The sequence below is a fragment of the Aricia agestis genome, chromosome 6 (genome assembly GCF_905147365.1).
Source record: "Aricia agestis chromosome 6, ilAriAges1.1, whole genome shotgun sequence".
Taxonomy (NCBI): Eukaryota; Metazoa; Arthropoda; class Insecta; order Lepidoptera; family Lycaenidae; genus Aricia; species Aricia agestis.
Window position 1 is genome coordinate 12,976,410 of NC_056411.1, and position 15,911 is coordinate 12,992,320.

The 15,911-nt window shown below is 34.3% G+C and overlaps 1 protein-coding gene across 1 annotated transcript; it reads left to right on the forward strand.

The window, feature by feature from the left end:
• The first annotated feature begins 10,828 nt into the window (after positions 1-10,828).
• Positions 10,829-13,312, forward strand: LOC121727773 (protein IMPACT-B-like). Its single transcript, XM_042115765.1, has 6 exons — positions 10,829-10,934; positions 11,049-11,281; positions 11,675-11,807; positions 12,314-12,417; positions 12,568-12,774; positions 13,213-13,312. Exons 1-6 carry the CDS (start codon positions 10,908-10,910, stop codon positions 13,304-13,306), a joined length of 798 nt encoding a protein of 265 aa, XP_041971699.1. The 5' UTR covers positions 10,829-10,907; the 3' UTR covers positions 13,307-13,312.
• The last annotated feature ends 2,599 nt before the right edge of the window (positions 13,313-15,911 follow it).

Below are 15,911 nucleotides of genomic sequence, written 5' to 3' on the forward strand. Positions count from 1 at the left end.
CTGTTTTTTATTAATATCAAGCTAATTTTTCGTGAGTAGCTTCATTTTGAAACGCATATTTTTGAATAGAGCAATCTATATTTTAGGACCATCAAATCGAAATAATAAATCATATTTATATCTATTAGCTACCACTTTCGCTGAGGAAATTGTTGTTCGTTTTATCAAAATAAAGCTGTTTACGAAAAATTACCTTGATACTAATAATAAAAATTGTTCTAGGGAACCTGTACTATAATAATACTTTTTTATTAAAGAGATAATAATTTTAAATGAAAATTATATTAATTCCCCTTACCACTTTTTTGTAAGTAAGTACACGAATTTTTTATAAGAAAGTTATAAATAGGAGCATAAAGCATTATACTTAAATTATTAGATAGTAAAAATGCCGCTTTTTATTAAGTATGAAGCACAAACAAACACGTAGTGATTAATTTACATACGACAGTTGATGCACCACAATAAACGCGTCAGATCCTGTCACCGTTTTTAGGGTTTCGTAATCAACAGGAATTTTTATAATTTTGTAATTTAGAAGACAAGACTTATTTTATTACTTATTGATTATGTTTATTTTTATGAAGAATTTTTAAAATAGGTTTTGATGATTATTGCGCACATGTTGCCTCCCCCGGGAGTGTATTTATTTTTTGTAAAATGTCTACAAAGTTCAGATACTGTTATATTTGTTTGTTTTAGACATTAATTTTCGAAATTTTTTTATTAACCGAAAATAATACCTAAGATTGCCATTATTGGTTCCGCCACCAGAGCCATTGTGCTCCCTGCTTTATGGCGAAACACTAGAATCACGACATTTTCCTTCGGTTTTCCTTCCTGGCGCTATAACTCCAGAAGGCACGAACCGATTTCCACGGTTTTGCATTCGTTGGAAAGATCTCGGGCTCCGTGAGGTCTATATAAAAAAATCAGAAAAACCTTCAAGAGAAAAGCAGGAAAATAGGGAAAATAATTTTATGGCAAAACAACGTTTGCCGGGACAGCTAGTATTATTATAAATGCGAAAGTGTGTTTGTTTTGTTTGTTTGATTGTCCTTCCTTCACGGCCTAGCGAAGCAACCAATCGACTTCAATTTTTACGTAGACTTATTTGAAAGGATGATGATTGTTACTACAATAGGCTACTTTTGGTCTTGGAAAAACGTCAGGTTTATCACTCTGACATTGGCAACTCACTGAGGCCGCCATAAAAAAAGAAGAAGAAGAAGAACGTCAGGTTTCCAAAGGAGGTTTACAAAATAACAAAGTTGTCCCTGTCTGTGGCACAATACGCATCCTTTGTGTCAAGTTGCCAAAATAGAAGAAAAAAAAATAACAAAAAAAACATCAGGCGGAAACTCGCAAAGGGCGGACGCGGTATTTTTTCGGAAAATTTTAAAATTATTTTTATATCTATTATTAGTTAATTAAATAGTGTAGTTTTAGTTTTAATTTTCTCAGTTTTTGTATATATTAATTTTATTTGGTAAGTTTTTATTAATATATCGTAGTTCATAAGAATATTATGGAGGAGCCCGACCCGGGGGGACCTGGTCCCCCCGTTGGTCATTATGTTACTATATCGAACGATTCGAGCATGGACACCGACACCTCATGCTCTGTAAATACCAGAAAACGTCCAGCGATTCCTAGGAAGCGTTGCAAAAAGTGCCAGAAAAAAATAAAAAAAGACCCGAAAAAGGCCAAGCCTGATATCAATTGCATGTGTCTTAGCGATACCGAAAACCACAATATTCCTAAGCAAGACATTATCCTTGAAACTCAACCAAATGTGAATACAACTCAAAAATCCCAGGGCTTAGATTCACGGGTCGGTAGGATGCTGTATAAAGATACAGACTCCTCTCCGTATATTGTCCATATACAAAAGGTACCAAAGTCACCTAATGAAAACATAAACTTTCACCCTATAGTGTTTGGCCATTACTTGAAAACAAATAACATTAAAAATATTGTAGATGGTAGTATTAAGAAAATAGCCAGAAACCGATTATCTGTGTCCTTTTCTTACTCGGCGCACTGCTCCTCATGAAGGTTGTAGTGCACCAGACTTGTCAATATGTTCACCAAATCTATCATCTGTTTTTCATTGGAATGTGTTACAGTCAAGTCTTGGAAGTGATCACTTTCCTATAATTCTGTCATTTCCAGGTAAAGATAAAAGTAAATCGAATCAGTCTGAATCAATAAAGTATCATATTAACAATAATTCTAACTGGGATAAATTTCAAACTTCACTCAGGAATCAGTTATCTTTTCTTCCTGAAATATCATCAGAAAATGAGTCACTATGTGCTGAGGCTTTGACTGCAGCATTTATAAAAGCTGCTGATGAATCATTTCCAAAAAAAAAAACACTTCACGTCATCATACACCATCTCCACCTTGGTGGGATCAAGAATGCACAGTTGCCATTAAGAATAGGAAAGAGATTGAAAAACAATATAATACAAATCCAAACATAGCCAACTATCAGCTATATCTTGATTGCGTTAAGGATACTAAGAAATTATTCAGGAAAAAGAAGTTACTTAGTTGGAGAAATTTTTGCTTATCATTAAATCCAGGTATTCATCCTACTATAGTATGGAAAAACATAAGACGGTATAGATCTGCATTCACTACCCCATCTCACCCTATATCTGACTCTTTAGCTTCTGAGTTTCTAGATAATTTAGCTCCTCCCACTATTTCTACTGAATCTCCTCCTCCTTTACAAAATGTAAATTTTGAAGACCTAAATTCGCTTTTTACTATAGAAGAGTTAAAAGGGGTAGTACAAAACTTAAAAGATTCTTCTCCCGGATTAGATGGCATTCCATATTCTTTCTTTCAACATGCTGATGAGGAAATTTTACAATACTACCTCACTACTACCTCAAGTTAATAAATCAAATTTTAATAACTGGTAATTTACCCACTTCATGGAGAAAACAAAAAGTTATTCCAGTACCCAAACCCAACAAACCCCCATCTTTGGCTACATCATATCGCCCCATTGTTCTATCCTCTGTTTTATTAAAGATTGCGGAACATTTAGCTAAAAACAGACTAGAATGGTTTGTAGAAAAACATAACCTCCTTTCGAATACACAGTTTGGATTCCGCAAAGGTAGAGGTACCATAGATAATATTGCCATATTAACCACAGATATACGCACAGCATTCACAGAAAATAAATCTGTTGTTGCATCTTTTTTGGATATAAATTCTGCATATGATAATATTATTATAAGTATCCTTAAGGAAAAGCTAATTCAATTTGGTTTGCCTTTAATTTTAGTAAATTTCATTATTAATATGTTAATAGAAAGAATAATAATTTTAAATAACTCTTTGGAAACTAGAACTGTTCGAAAAGGCATTCCTCAGGGGTCAGTCTTAAGTCCACTACTTTACGATATATATACACATCCGACTTAGAAAATTGTCTAGATTTAAGTATCATAAAATTACTTCAATATGCAGATGACAAGGCTATTTATGTAATCAATAGTTCGATAAATATTGCATGTAGAGATCTTATTAGCGCTTTGAAACAGTTAAAATCTTGGATGGACAAGCATGGCTTAGACTTGTCCATCAATAAAAGTTCCGTCGTCTTATTTACCCGTATGCGTATGCCTCCTCCTATTACTATTATTTATGATGGAGTGCCAATTCCCGTTAAAGACAAAGTCAAATTTTTAGGGCTATATTTGGATGGAAAATTAAATGGCAACGCACACATCGATTACATCTGTTCCAAATGTGAGCGGCTTCTAAATATGTTAAGGTGTTTATCTGGTGTCTGGTGGGGATCACATCCATTTACTATGAAATTAATTTATAATGCAATAATTAGAAGTGTCCTAGATTATGGCACTTTTCTTTTGGAGCCGTGTAGCGTAACTGGTTTACAAAAAATGGACAAAATACAAGCGAAAGCCTTGCGTATAATCTGCGGAGCTATGAGATCATCTCCAATAAACGCACTTCAGTTGGAATGTTGCGAACCTCCTTTTCAACTCCGTCGACAATATCTGGCGGATAAATATTTTGTTCGTTGTTATCAATTTAAAAATCATCCCTTAATTCCAAAACTTAGAACTTTATTTCAACTGTGTCATAGTAATAATAAATACTGGCATCATAAATCTCATCCCTTACTTCTTACTAGTTATCGTAAATTCTTAGTAATTGACGCCCCCACTTTTCATTCTCAAACTTTTCCATTATTTGATTCAGTATATGAAGCTCTAACGCTTGTGCCAGATATTAGACTTGACATTGGCATTCAAAAAACAGATACATATTTTGCTAACAATATATTTAAGTACATCACGAATAACAATTGGCAGGGTTACCACCACATATATACAGATGCATCTAAGGATACTACAGATAGTTGTGTTGGAGTTGGTGTCTACCATTTACAATATAATATTGTACAAAAAGTAAAGTTTCCGCCTGAAACATCTGTTTTTACAGGAGAGTGTTACGGCCTTTTTAAGACTGTTGAGTATATTTTACTTGGCAGGCTTAAAGAGACACTAATATTTACAGATTCTTTAAGCTCTCTACAATCTCTGATTAAATTTCCTTTTAAATCAAAAAATTGTTATCCAATTATTGTCCAAGTTAAAAACCTTCTATATCAATGTAAACTTCAAGGCTTTTCAATAACATTTATATGGATACCGAGCCATTGCGGAATTGTTGGCAATGAAATTGCCGACAAATTGGCAAAAGAGGCTGTTTTCAGTGGTGATTTGTTCCCTTTTAATAATTATGCGCATGATTTGGCTGCTCTGGCACGGAGTTCCCTATTGAAATCTTGGAATAAGTCATGGGCCTTGAGTAGCCAAACAAAAGCTATACAGTATCGTAAAATTCAACCAGAGATCCCTACTAAGCCCTGGTTTTCTAAAATATTCCTCTCTAAAAATATAACAACATCAATTATTCGGATGAGACTGGGTCATATGTGCATTCCAACGCATCTTAGGAGAATTGGCGTTAAAGATGATGATTTATGTGACTGTGGAGAAGTAGGTGACTTAAACCACATTATCCTATCGTGTTCCCTCCATGATCATTACCAACTGTATAATAAACTATCTTTATTCCCTATTCCATTTCCTACTTCTGTAAATATACTACTTGCTTCCAATGATAAATATGTATATAATTGTATATCTAATTACTTAACATTAAATAATATTAATATTTAGAATAAGTTATATGTCATTTAGTTTACTGTAGAATTTAATTATTTACCACACTGTTTTAATTAACTTTCTTCCAAATTCCGTTTCCTTTTATTCCTTCCGCCGTTCCTTACCTTTTTACCCTGTCTGTGGCACAATACGCATCCTTTGTGTCAAGTTGCCAAAATAGAAGAAAAAAAAAAAAAAACATCACTCCTTTGCAGTTGTATGGCGACCATTTCGAACTGTCGGAAAAGTATGACAAGGTGATTTTCGTGAATGTCTACTCGACGATGATAAGCTATGCAAAAATTTGCCTGGTACAAATGGTTAAATTGTTTTATTTAAATTATGGAGGGTAGATGGAGGAGAACTATCTTATAATATACTAGCTGTTGCCCGCGACTTCGTCCGCGTGGACTTCAGTTTATAGAGCGCGATGTCAACAAAATTGGTGTCAAAAGCTTTTATAAAAAAACCCTGGTACCCCTTAAATCAATACAGCTCTGCAGTGTGCACACAATAAGTATTTCATTTTTTTATATTAAACTTTATATTTTATGCCAAATTTTAAAGCTTATTTAGCCCTCCAATTACACAACTTTACCCATAAACTATTTATCATTGATAGATTTAAGGTTACGTCACTGCACAGATAAAGTACTGAGTTATTTAATACCGTAGAATAGATATAACAATCGAAAAAATCGAAACTTAAATGTAAGATGATACCACGTCTTATAGAAAGACTTTTGAGCAAGCGTCAGCGCGATGTAGAAGACGCACGGCGCCATCTATTATGAATTGTTGGAACTAACTTAATTTGAACAAATTTACGCATTTCCACCCCCTTACAACCCTTTTTTCCCGTAAAAAAGTAGCCTATGTCCTTTCTCAGGCTTTAGACTATCTGTATACAAAATTTCATTACAATCGGTTCGGAAGTTTTGGCGTTTGGCGTGAAAGCGAGACTGACAGACAGACAGACAGACAGACAGACAGAGATACTTTTGGCGTTTGGCGTGAAAGCGAGACTGACAGACAGACAGACAGACAGAGATACTTTCGCATTTATAATATGAGTATACATAGATTATATGCACACTGCACAGCTGTTTTTGGGTATTTTGATTAATTAAGGGCCGCGCTACACCGGAATGGCAGCGGCGAGGCGAGCACTTTCAGCGCTGTCATTCCGGTGTAACAGGGGTACCACTTACCAGGGTTTTAAAAAGTTTTTAAATTTGACACAAATTTTGTTGACACCGCGCGCTATAAACTAAAGCCCACGCAGACGAAGTCGCGGGCAACAGCTACTTATGAATAAAAACAATATTATATAGTAAAGTAGTATGATTAGTTCTGTTACAATAATAAAGTAAAAAATAAAACGCCATCTGTTTTATATATTAGAATTAAAATGTTGATTGCATTGATATATTTTCTGGATGGAATATAGGCCAACACGGTACACTCGAACTCCTTTATTTTAGAGCGGCTTCTGTTGTCAACTTGTCACATATTATATTAGAAATGCAGTAGGAGTTCTATAAGATAAGATAGATTGATTATTATTATACCAAGTGATTATATTATTAAACATAATATTCTAACGTATTAAAAACTGTAAACAAAAACATACTAACTAATAAGTATGATTAGTTCTATGTTACAATAAAGTAAAAAATAAAACGCCATCTATTGAATCGTATTAGAACTAAAATGTTCATTACATCGATATATTTCTGGATTTTTTATAATATTATACATAAAATATATTTAAGATTTTTGAAATTTTATTTTAATACACATCCAAGACCCAGGAACATTGAAAACTTTTTGTTCCGCCTGCGGGACTCGAACCCAGGACCCCCGGGATGAGCGCTGGCCACGCGCAATGCGAATTCATTTTCATCGATATTTTCATGGAAATAAGATATTTTCCCACATCAAAATGTAGCCTATGTCCTTTCTCAGACTCTAGAATAACTGTGTACAAAATTTCATTGCAATCGGTTCAGTAGTTTTGGCGTGAAAGCGAGACAGACAGACAGAGATACTTTCGCATTTATAATATTAGTATGGATTATGGGGGATATTTGAAAAAGTGTCCAGCTGTACGCAGTAAATAACAGTTGAATAATCCTCCAAGAGTGGCGGCTAGCTGCAGCAAAGGGTATGGAATGAATGTAGCCGTTGGTGACAAAATATAAATTGAAGTATATTAAAATATAACCTAAAATAGCTGAAATAAAAGCTGCTCAATGATTTAAAATTTACGCTGTTGCTACTGTAGCGCCACCCTAATTTAACGCATTTCAGCGGACACTTTTTACATACAGAGATAGTTCTCCTCCATCTACACTCCATAATTTAAATTAATGTATTCGCGTTGGTATTGCGGGCGAGTGTAAGCCACACCCGAGAAGTATGGCATTACGCTACGGCCTATTTTTTTTTTTCGACTATCTGAAAATACAAACATTTGTGTGTAACAAATTTACCGGAGGCCCAATCCCCTATCCCTTCCCTACCCTCCCCTATTCTCTTCCCTTCCCATCCCTACCCTCCTCCCCTATTTTGTTCCTATTACCCTATTTCCTCTTAAAAGGTCGGTAACGCACCTGCAGCTCGCCTGATGCTGCGAGTGTCCATGGGCGACGGAAGTTGCTTTCCATCAGGTGACCCGTTTGCTCGTTATATATATATATATATATATCCAACGCGTTCGATTTACGCCCACGTGTTTAGGCCGCCAGTGCAAGCGCTATGACCATCATTTTCCTTTTTGCCTTTACGTAATTAGACTTGTATCACCATCTCCCGGTCTAACAGACGGATGGTCCGAGTGACCCACTGGCCACTACTTTCACGAGGTCTAAAGAGTAGAGAGTGACAAATCAAAAAATTAAATTTTCTGGGTATTAATTATGAACAAGGCTTTTCACAATTTGCATACCGCACATGTGATTTTGTATTTGCATAATAACTACGAATGAAATAGACGTTAGGTTTACTATGGCCGCTAATTATAAAGCGTTGAAAGTTGTGTAGTTGCAGCAATTTACTGTAAAATACGAGTAAAAGACTCATGCAGTATTTAATCCTCACTCCATGGAACTTTAGTTGCCCTGTTGTTGCTATTCTATACATACTCGTATTATAAAATAAAGTCGCTTTTTCCCTCATGTCCCTTTGTTCCCTTTAATCTTTAAAACTACGCAACGGATTTTGATGATTTTTTCAGTGTTAGATAGCCCATTTATCGAGGAAGGTATATTTATATAGGTAATAGGCTATATTTTATCACGCTAAGCAAACGCTAAGACTAATAGAAGCGAAGAAATAGAGAAAAATGTGGCAGAAACGGGGAAAATTATTTGGAAGGGCTAACTTGAACGCGCTAATCTCAGGAACTACTGGTCCGATTTAAAAAAATATTTCATTGTGAGATAGCCTATTTATTGAGGAAGATATATTTTATCACGCTAAGACTAATAGGAGAATGTGGAAAAAACGGGGGAAAATGGAAATTATTTGAAAAGGCTTATGTCGCGGACTACTGTTGAACTACTGGAGCAATTTTTATGTTATTTGGCACATATAATAAGTAGACCACGTGAAGGATCATATAGCCTATCGATTCTAATCATTTTTTCAGTGGCTATAGATTTTATACCCGTGCGACGCCGGGGCGGGTCGCTAGTGTAACATAAAACATTCGTTATTATTATAAACTGGTAGGAGTTGTAGGCCAGATTTGTGGTGGGTTTCACCGTTCCGGGCAGTGGAACACCATGAAGTTTAGTGGGTACATGCACCGATCAAAGAGAATATAATCACTACGTTTTACGTTGGCACCGATGTCCTCAGGGCTCAGTGATTCGGGAATGTGCAAACCATTTCGGCCGTACAAAAAAAATGGAGAACATTTTTTTTTTTTGACTTTTGGCAAAATGTGTTGTAAAAAAAATTAACCATAGTCAATATTGGCTGCGTTCCAGTAGACGTTAATTTTGACCAAAACGCTCAAAACCATAAAGTTAATATACCTAGCGGAATAGAGCAACAATCTCGAGCTAACGTAACCGAAATTGGTTTCATCTTCATATACACTTACACAAGCATGATTGAACATGATTTCTATGAGATTAAATTGTCAACTGGACTGGACGTCAAAAAAAGAGTGCTGCTGTGATGTATCACACGTCTCTTTTTACCACGCAGTGTTACTGATAGTGACATCTCTCTTGCTCAGGCCTTTGTTTTTCTATTCCGCTAGGTATATTAACTTTATCCTCAAAACGTCCCCTTTTGCCGTTCCATTTGACAACCGCGGTCGTTTTGATCGCAGCTATGATGTCACTCATGACGTCATCATTTTCGCTCAAAACGACCCTCAACGAAGATGGGTCAAAGCAAAGTGGGCGTTCTAGCTTTTTTTTTAATTAAAAAAAAATCTTTTTATTCAAAATGGGTATCATGATACACTTTTTGAAAGTCGAACGAAGAAACTACGTTGCCTACCACCGGTTCGGGAACTACCCCGCCGAGAAGAACCGGCGTAAGAAACTCGCACGGGGCCATCTTTTACTAAAAAAATGGAAAATTACAATGTTATGGCTTACAGCTTTGTAACAAAAATAAAAGAAAAGTAACCTGCAAGGAGCCACCCTATTCCCAAGGTGTGCTGTCCTCGATGAAATCATTGACTTTATAATAGGTACGCTTTAGCACAAAAACGTTCTTTAACTGCTTTTTTAAATTTGTCTAAAGTAACTAACGCAACTGTTCTATATCGCGAAATCCATATTCGGAAAGTTTAAAGGAGAGAGTAGAGACAAAAAAAACTTCATATTATGAGCATTACAGTATTCCAAGGCTTTAAATGAATGTGTCAATGGGCGCTGCTGATAAAGGAGAACTGTAAAAATTACGTTTTTGTATGATAGAAGCGTTAGTTCCTTTTCTCGCCACGTTCATAAGCAGCCTTGTCGAACTGTACGCATGAGATTGTTACATAATACTGTATATACTTTATGTGACAATAACCAATATGCAAAGTATAATATGGTTTTGTCATTGAAATATGATTTAATGTGAAAACTGAAATTTAATAAAAGTTTAACTATATTAAAATATTATGATTACTTAAGTAAAAAAATATAATACTAAAAACGAAACAAATATAATATTATTATGTATTTTATTTGTAAAATAAATGTAACTATAAACAATTACCTACTTCAAGAAAAGGATCGTAATATCCAAGTTCTGTTCAATGTAAGAATGTAAAAAAATATATTATATTTATGTCCTTTTTTTAAACTTTTCTCAAAATTCTCCATAATCCGTTCCACTTGGGTTTGTATCACTGACGCTTACATGCTAGTGCCTAGTGGAACGGGAAAGACCTTGGGAAAGACTACGGTCTTTCCCGTTCCACTAGGCACGCGGGGATTGTGTCAAGTGTCAACCATAGACAAATAGAACATGAATGTCAAATTGCTTAAAACCAAAAGTCAAAACACGTCAAAAATATTTTTCCGATGTGTTTTTATCATAAACCTATGATGCTAGTTTTTATCGATAACTTTGTAATTTATTATATTTTCGGAAACTTTTGATTACTGAATAAAATTAAATATTGTTTTACCATCGATTTCGCAGAGGTTGTTCTAAGATTACGCTAAAATGGATACGGATAATTTAACGAAACAGGTAAAGATGTTACACCTTTATTATTAACCTTTTAAGCTCTAAAAACATCTAGTAATTGTTCATTTAGTAATCAACTATAAATAAATCATTTGTTAACTATTTATTGATCCTAAGATTGAAGAAGTTGAGGCATTGAGCTCAATCTACGGTGAAGACTGGACAACAGAATGTGCGGCATCCAAGTCATATAACATTAAAATTAAAGAGAACGACAAAGAAGTAATATTGTATGTTACCATGACTTCCGAGTATCCATCTCAGGGACCTCCGAAGTATGAGTTATCTGCTCCATGGATGGACAGAAAGGCTAAAGAAAATCTTCATCATTGCTTGGATGAAGTCTATCTGTAAGTATGTACTTTTGAATTACTTATATATTAGATTCATGCCACAGGGAATGTACAAAAAATATTCAATGATATAAAACAAAAATATGGGCATAGCTTCTTAGTGCTTCAACTCCCAAGTGGTCGAATTTGACCATGAAAGCAGTAGATTTCCAGGAATTCATGACCGAGGGATTAGGCTACTTGAATGAAAAGCCATTACACATACTTTTTTGTTTGCAAGAAGTCTGTATGTATATACAGTGTATTTCTTATTTGGTCTTAGATTTATTATTGTTTTTATAATCATTTTGTTGACATTAATTTAAACAATTAGCTTATGGCCTTGATGTCCACTTAAACCTAAGTATAAAAAAATGTTCTTATACCTATTATAGTCCTTTATCATTACAGAGAGAATGTGGGCGAAACAGTAATATTTCAATGGGTTGAGAAAATAAGAGAAATCCTACAGTTGATAGTTCCACAGACAGAGAAAGAAGAGAAGGATACCAAATGTATTGAAGAAACTATTGACTTGTCCCAGGTGATTGTAGTTTGCTTTAAGGATTATTATACAGATTGTTTTGACTCATATTTATTGTTCATGTGTAATCTATTAACTTCTCGAATACCGGGATGTCAAATTCTATTGAGCTATGAAACCCGAGTCCTATGGCGCCATTTAAATTTTTCTTAAAAAAAATTTCACATTTTACAAAACTGCGCCAATCAGCGACCAATAGCTAATAATTTGATCTACAAAAGAAATTAAATCATATACATACACATTAAAATAAGTTAAAAAACTGCATGAGGTCGAGTGCAGTTAGTTGGCCCAATATCGAGCTGGTGGTACACAGAGGTATTTTTACGGGTGGCTCGATATGGTGTCGGTGAGGTTCAAGAGTTTAATAAACTTCTAATGTAATTTTCATATTTGATATACTTGTGCTGTATTTAGCATCTCTGCCAGCCATTACTCATTTTTCATGATATCCATTTATTTTAATGATCTTATATTATAAACAGAAAATTATTAACTGATTACAGCTCGATATAAAATGTCCAGATATAACCCATGGGGAAGTGATATTTGATCGAAAAAGCTCTTTCCAAGGTCACGCGGCGGAAGTGCATAGTGTTGACGATGTAAAGTAAGTATAAAGTCACTTGTTTATCATTTCATGTATTTATTATCATTTATTGCAAAAAAGCCAGTTTAAAATTAGTGAAAATGTATTTTATTATAAAACTATTCAGAAAAAAAGCATAATCTCTGCTCTTATAAGGAATTTATTTTTCAGTGCTGTCCTTTTTAAATTAAAACAAAACAAGAAAATACTGAACGCCACACATAATATGTACGCATACAGAATAGAAAGGCAGACAAATAAAGGTCCGTCTATATTACAAGACTGTGATGATGATGGGGAGAGTCATGCAGGGAGCAGAATGTTGCACCTACTACAGATACTTGATCAGAAGAACACACTCGTAGTAGTGTCTAGATGGTAAGATATTCAATAAATAGCTTTTATTTATGTATACTTTTCATAGAGGCTTAAAACACTTCATGCTATCCTATACAGGGAAAAACGTTATACAGGCAAGAAATGAGTACAACTTTAACTAGAGTAAGATGTACACGTAAACCTGAATTATTTTCTGTAAACCATTGTTTTCTTCATACAGAATAATAAGAAAGTGAACCATCCGTTTTATAATATAAATGCAAAATTATGTTGGTCTTATAGTCTATGATAATATGCTTCTTTGCTTCACGCTAAAGCAATTTGACAATGATGGTTTGTAATTCCCAGGAAAGAACATAGGATAATTTTCGTAACGGAAAATGTATGGGTACCACACAATAAACTAATTTATTCGTAAACGAGGTCCTGTGCTAGTTCTAATAATTATTTTAATTCAATTCATTTTATTTTACTCAGGTATGGAGGGATACAGCTAGGCCCAGATCGATTTAGACACATCAACAATGCTACACGACAAGTTATACAGCAGGCAGGACTTCTAAAGAAATGACGAAAATCAAAAAGAGATAGCCAATAAAGATCCTAGACACAAAATACTTTATAGTCTGTGTGTAAATATTATTATGTAAGTATAAGTATATAATTTATATAATAAATAATAATACTGTAGGAATTATATTTAAATTACTCATTAGTCATTATAATATTATAATGTTTGGTGAAGACTGAAGTCAATCATGGATCTTGTGAGCTGTTATGAGCATAAAGCCTCCCGCAGACAGGCGCGATAATATCGCTAGCGATATTGCAATAATGCGTCCCGATTCCTTCCCGCACACAGCTGCGATTTTATCGTCCAATATTTCTTACGAGAGAGCGCCGCGCCGCGCCACGACCAGTGTTGCCAACTCTTCATAAAATTTCCTCCTAAAGCAAATTTCAAAACCCATTAAAATTTAAAGAAAACTCCCCAAAAATATATATGTTTATCATTTGGGGTACGTTCCACAAGGTTATCAATGACGTCATTATTTTTGCCTAAATCCACCCCTTAAAAATGACCCGTTTTAAAAGGTGGGTCGAAGTGGACTTTTTTTACATATTATGCAAAATTTGAATTTGAACAATATTAATTATGAAACTTTATTTTCTCTAATTATTATAATAAAATATGATAAAAATTATAATAAAAGTACTAAAAACGAAAGAAATATATATTTAAGCTGCAAAAATTTTACTCCCAAAAATATCCCCAAAAAAATTTAGCCCCTAAAAACACACAATATTTATTTTTTCCCACTAAATTAAAAAAATAATCGTACATCTGGCAACACTGCGTTATTGCGATATACTTCCATTGCGGCGTTATTATCGCAGCAGTGTGTAACTACATGTCTACATGACCATCCTCATACAAAACAGATATCGCGCGTTATTGTCGACCGATAATATTGCGGCTGTCTGCGGGAGGCTTTATAAATTATATGTTAAACATAGCGGTGTATCTGGCATCCGCTTATAAACTTTTAAGCAGAAAAATTACAGCATATAAAAAGAAAACGTTATTTTGATGAGAGAGTTTGCTAGGTATAAAAAAGGATATGAGTACCACTGGTTTAGATGATTTTTAGGGTTCCGCAACCAAAGGGTAAAAACGGGACCCTATTACTAAAACTTCAATGTCTGTCCGTCTGTCTGTCTCCAGGTTGTATCTCAAGAACCGCTATAGCTAGACTTCTGAAATTTTCACAGATTGTATGTATGCTGCTATAACAACAAATACTAAAAATAAAATCAATTTTTAAGAATTTTTTCACTCTTCCTTTGTGAAAATATCATTAACTTGATATTTTCACAAAGGTCTTAATGATACGTCTACTTATCTATATATTAATACGTGAGCCAAAAACTTTGTATCCCTTTTGACGAAAAATGGGGAAACGTAGGTGAATGAAATTTTGCACAGTTATAGTTTATATGTTGAAGGAGTGCATCGAGCTAATATTATTTTGAAATTATGCTTTTATCATACATTTTTTTAACAAATAAAACATTACACACACTAAAACACACACACAAGGGAAAATGACAGATTTTTGAGTGGCAAGCCTATAAATACGAATTGTACTCTTTTATTTATGGTTGAAGTCTGTTGACACTTGACAACAAGGTGACAAATTGAAAATGGATTATAGTTTTTTTTTTTTATTGAATCTTAGTTACTATTAGACAATGCTCACATGGCCAGTCTGAGATCAGCTGAGTGATGAGTCCCAGAGACAAGAGTTGAAAAAAATATGATAGTCAATATTTTTTTACAAAATAGTAATAGTATAATAATAGGTAGTAGTCCTAATGTCGTTGAAACTAAGGTAGAATTTCGACCATTGGGCGATCTCTAGTCTTAATTATTATACTATTATAACTAATAATAATATTAAAATAAAATAAAAATAAAAGAATTAAGGGGGGCTCCCATACAAAAACACAATTTATGGCCTATTTTTTGCTCTATAACGGTACGGAACCCTTCGTGCGCGAGTCCGACTCGCACTTGGCCAATTATTAAATTTCTATTGAGACATTTATTTTTGTGCCTAAACTAGTAGAATGTTTGATGAATTCACCAAACTTTATACACAAATTATTAAAATATATAAAATCAACTTGTAAGAATGATGTAAATAAAATATGTGTACTAATATTTTGTATCTATTAGGTCCTTATATATGAAATTGGCGTGTTGTATGAAAGGAATATAAAGTCGATTTATTTTTTGTAAGTATAATATATTTAATAAAAGTATATGCATATAGTAGTAGTAATATGTGTTGATAGAGGCCTATGTCCAGCAGTGGACGGCCATAGGCTGATATGATGATGATGATGATGATGATGATGATGTGCATATAAAATAATATTCATTTTTGCCATCTTAAGGGCAATAGATATCTGACGTTATAACCGTTTGGCCAGATTTTAGAAAGCTGTAGTGCAACACCGGCACTAGTCCACCTAATTGTTGTTGCCGCTGTTCATGAGGTTTCGTGAACGAAGCGCGGACGGCCGCTCCCACACCACCCCGCCGCGTCGCCGCCTAACCATCAAATTATGAGCCCGTCCAAATGAACAACTTTTTCTGTGAGAACAATGCT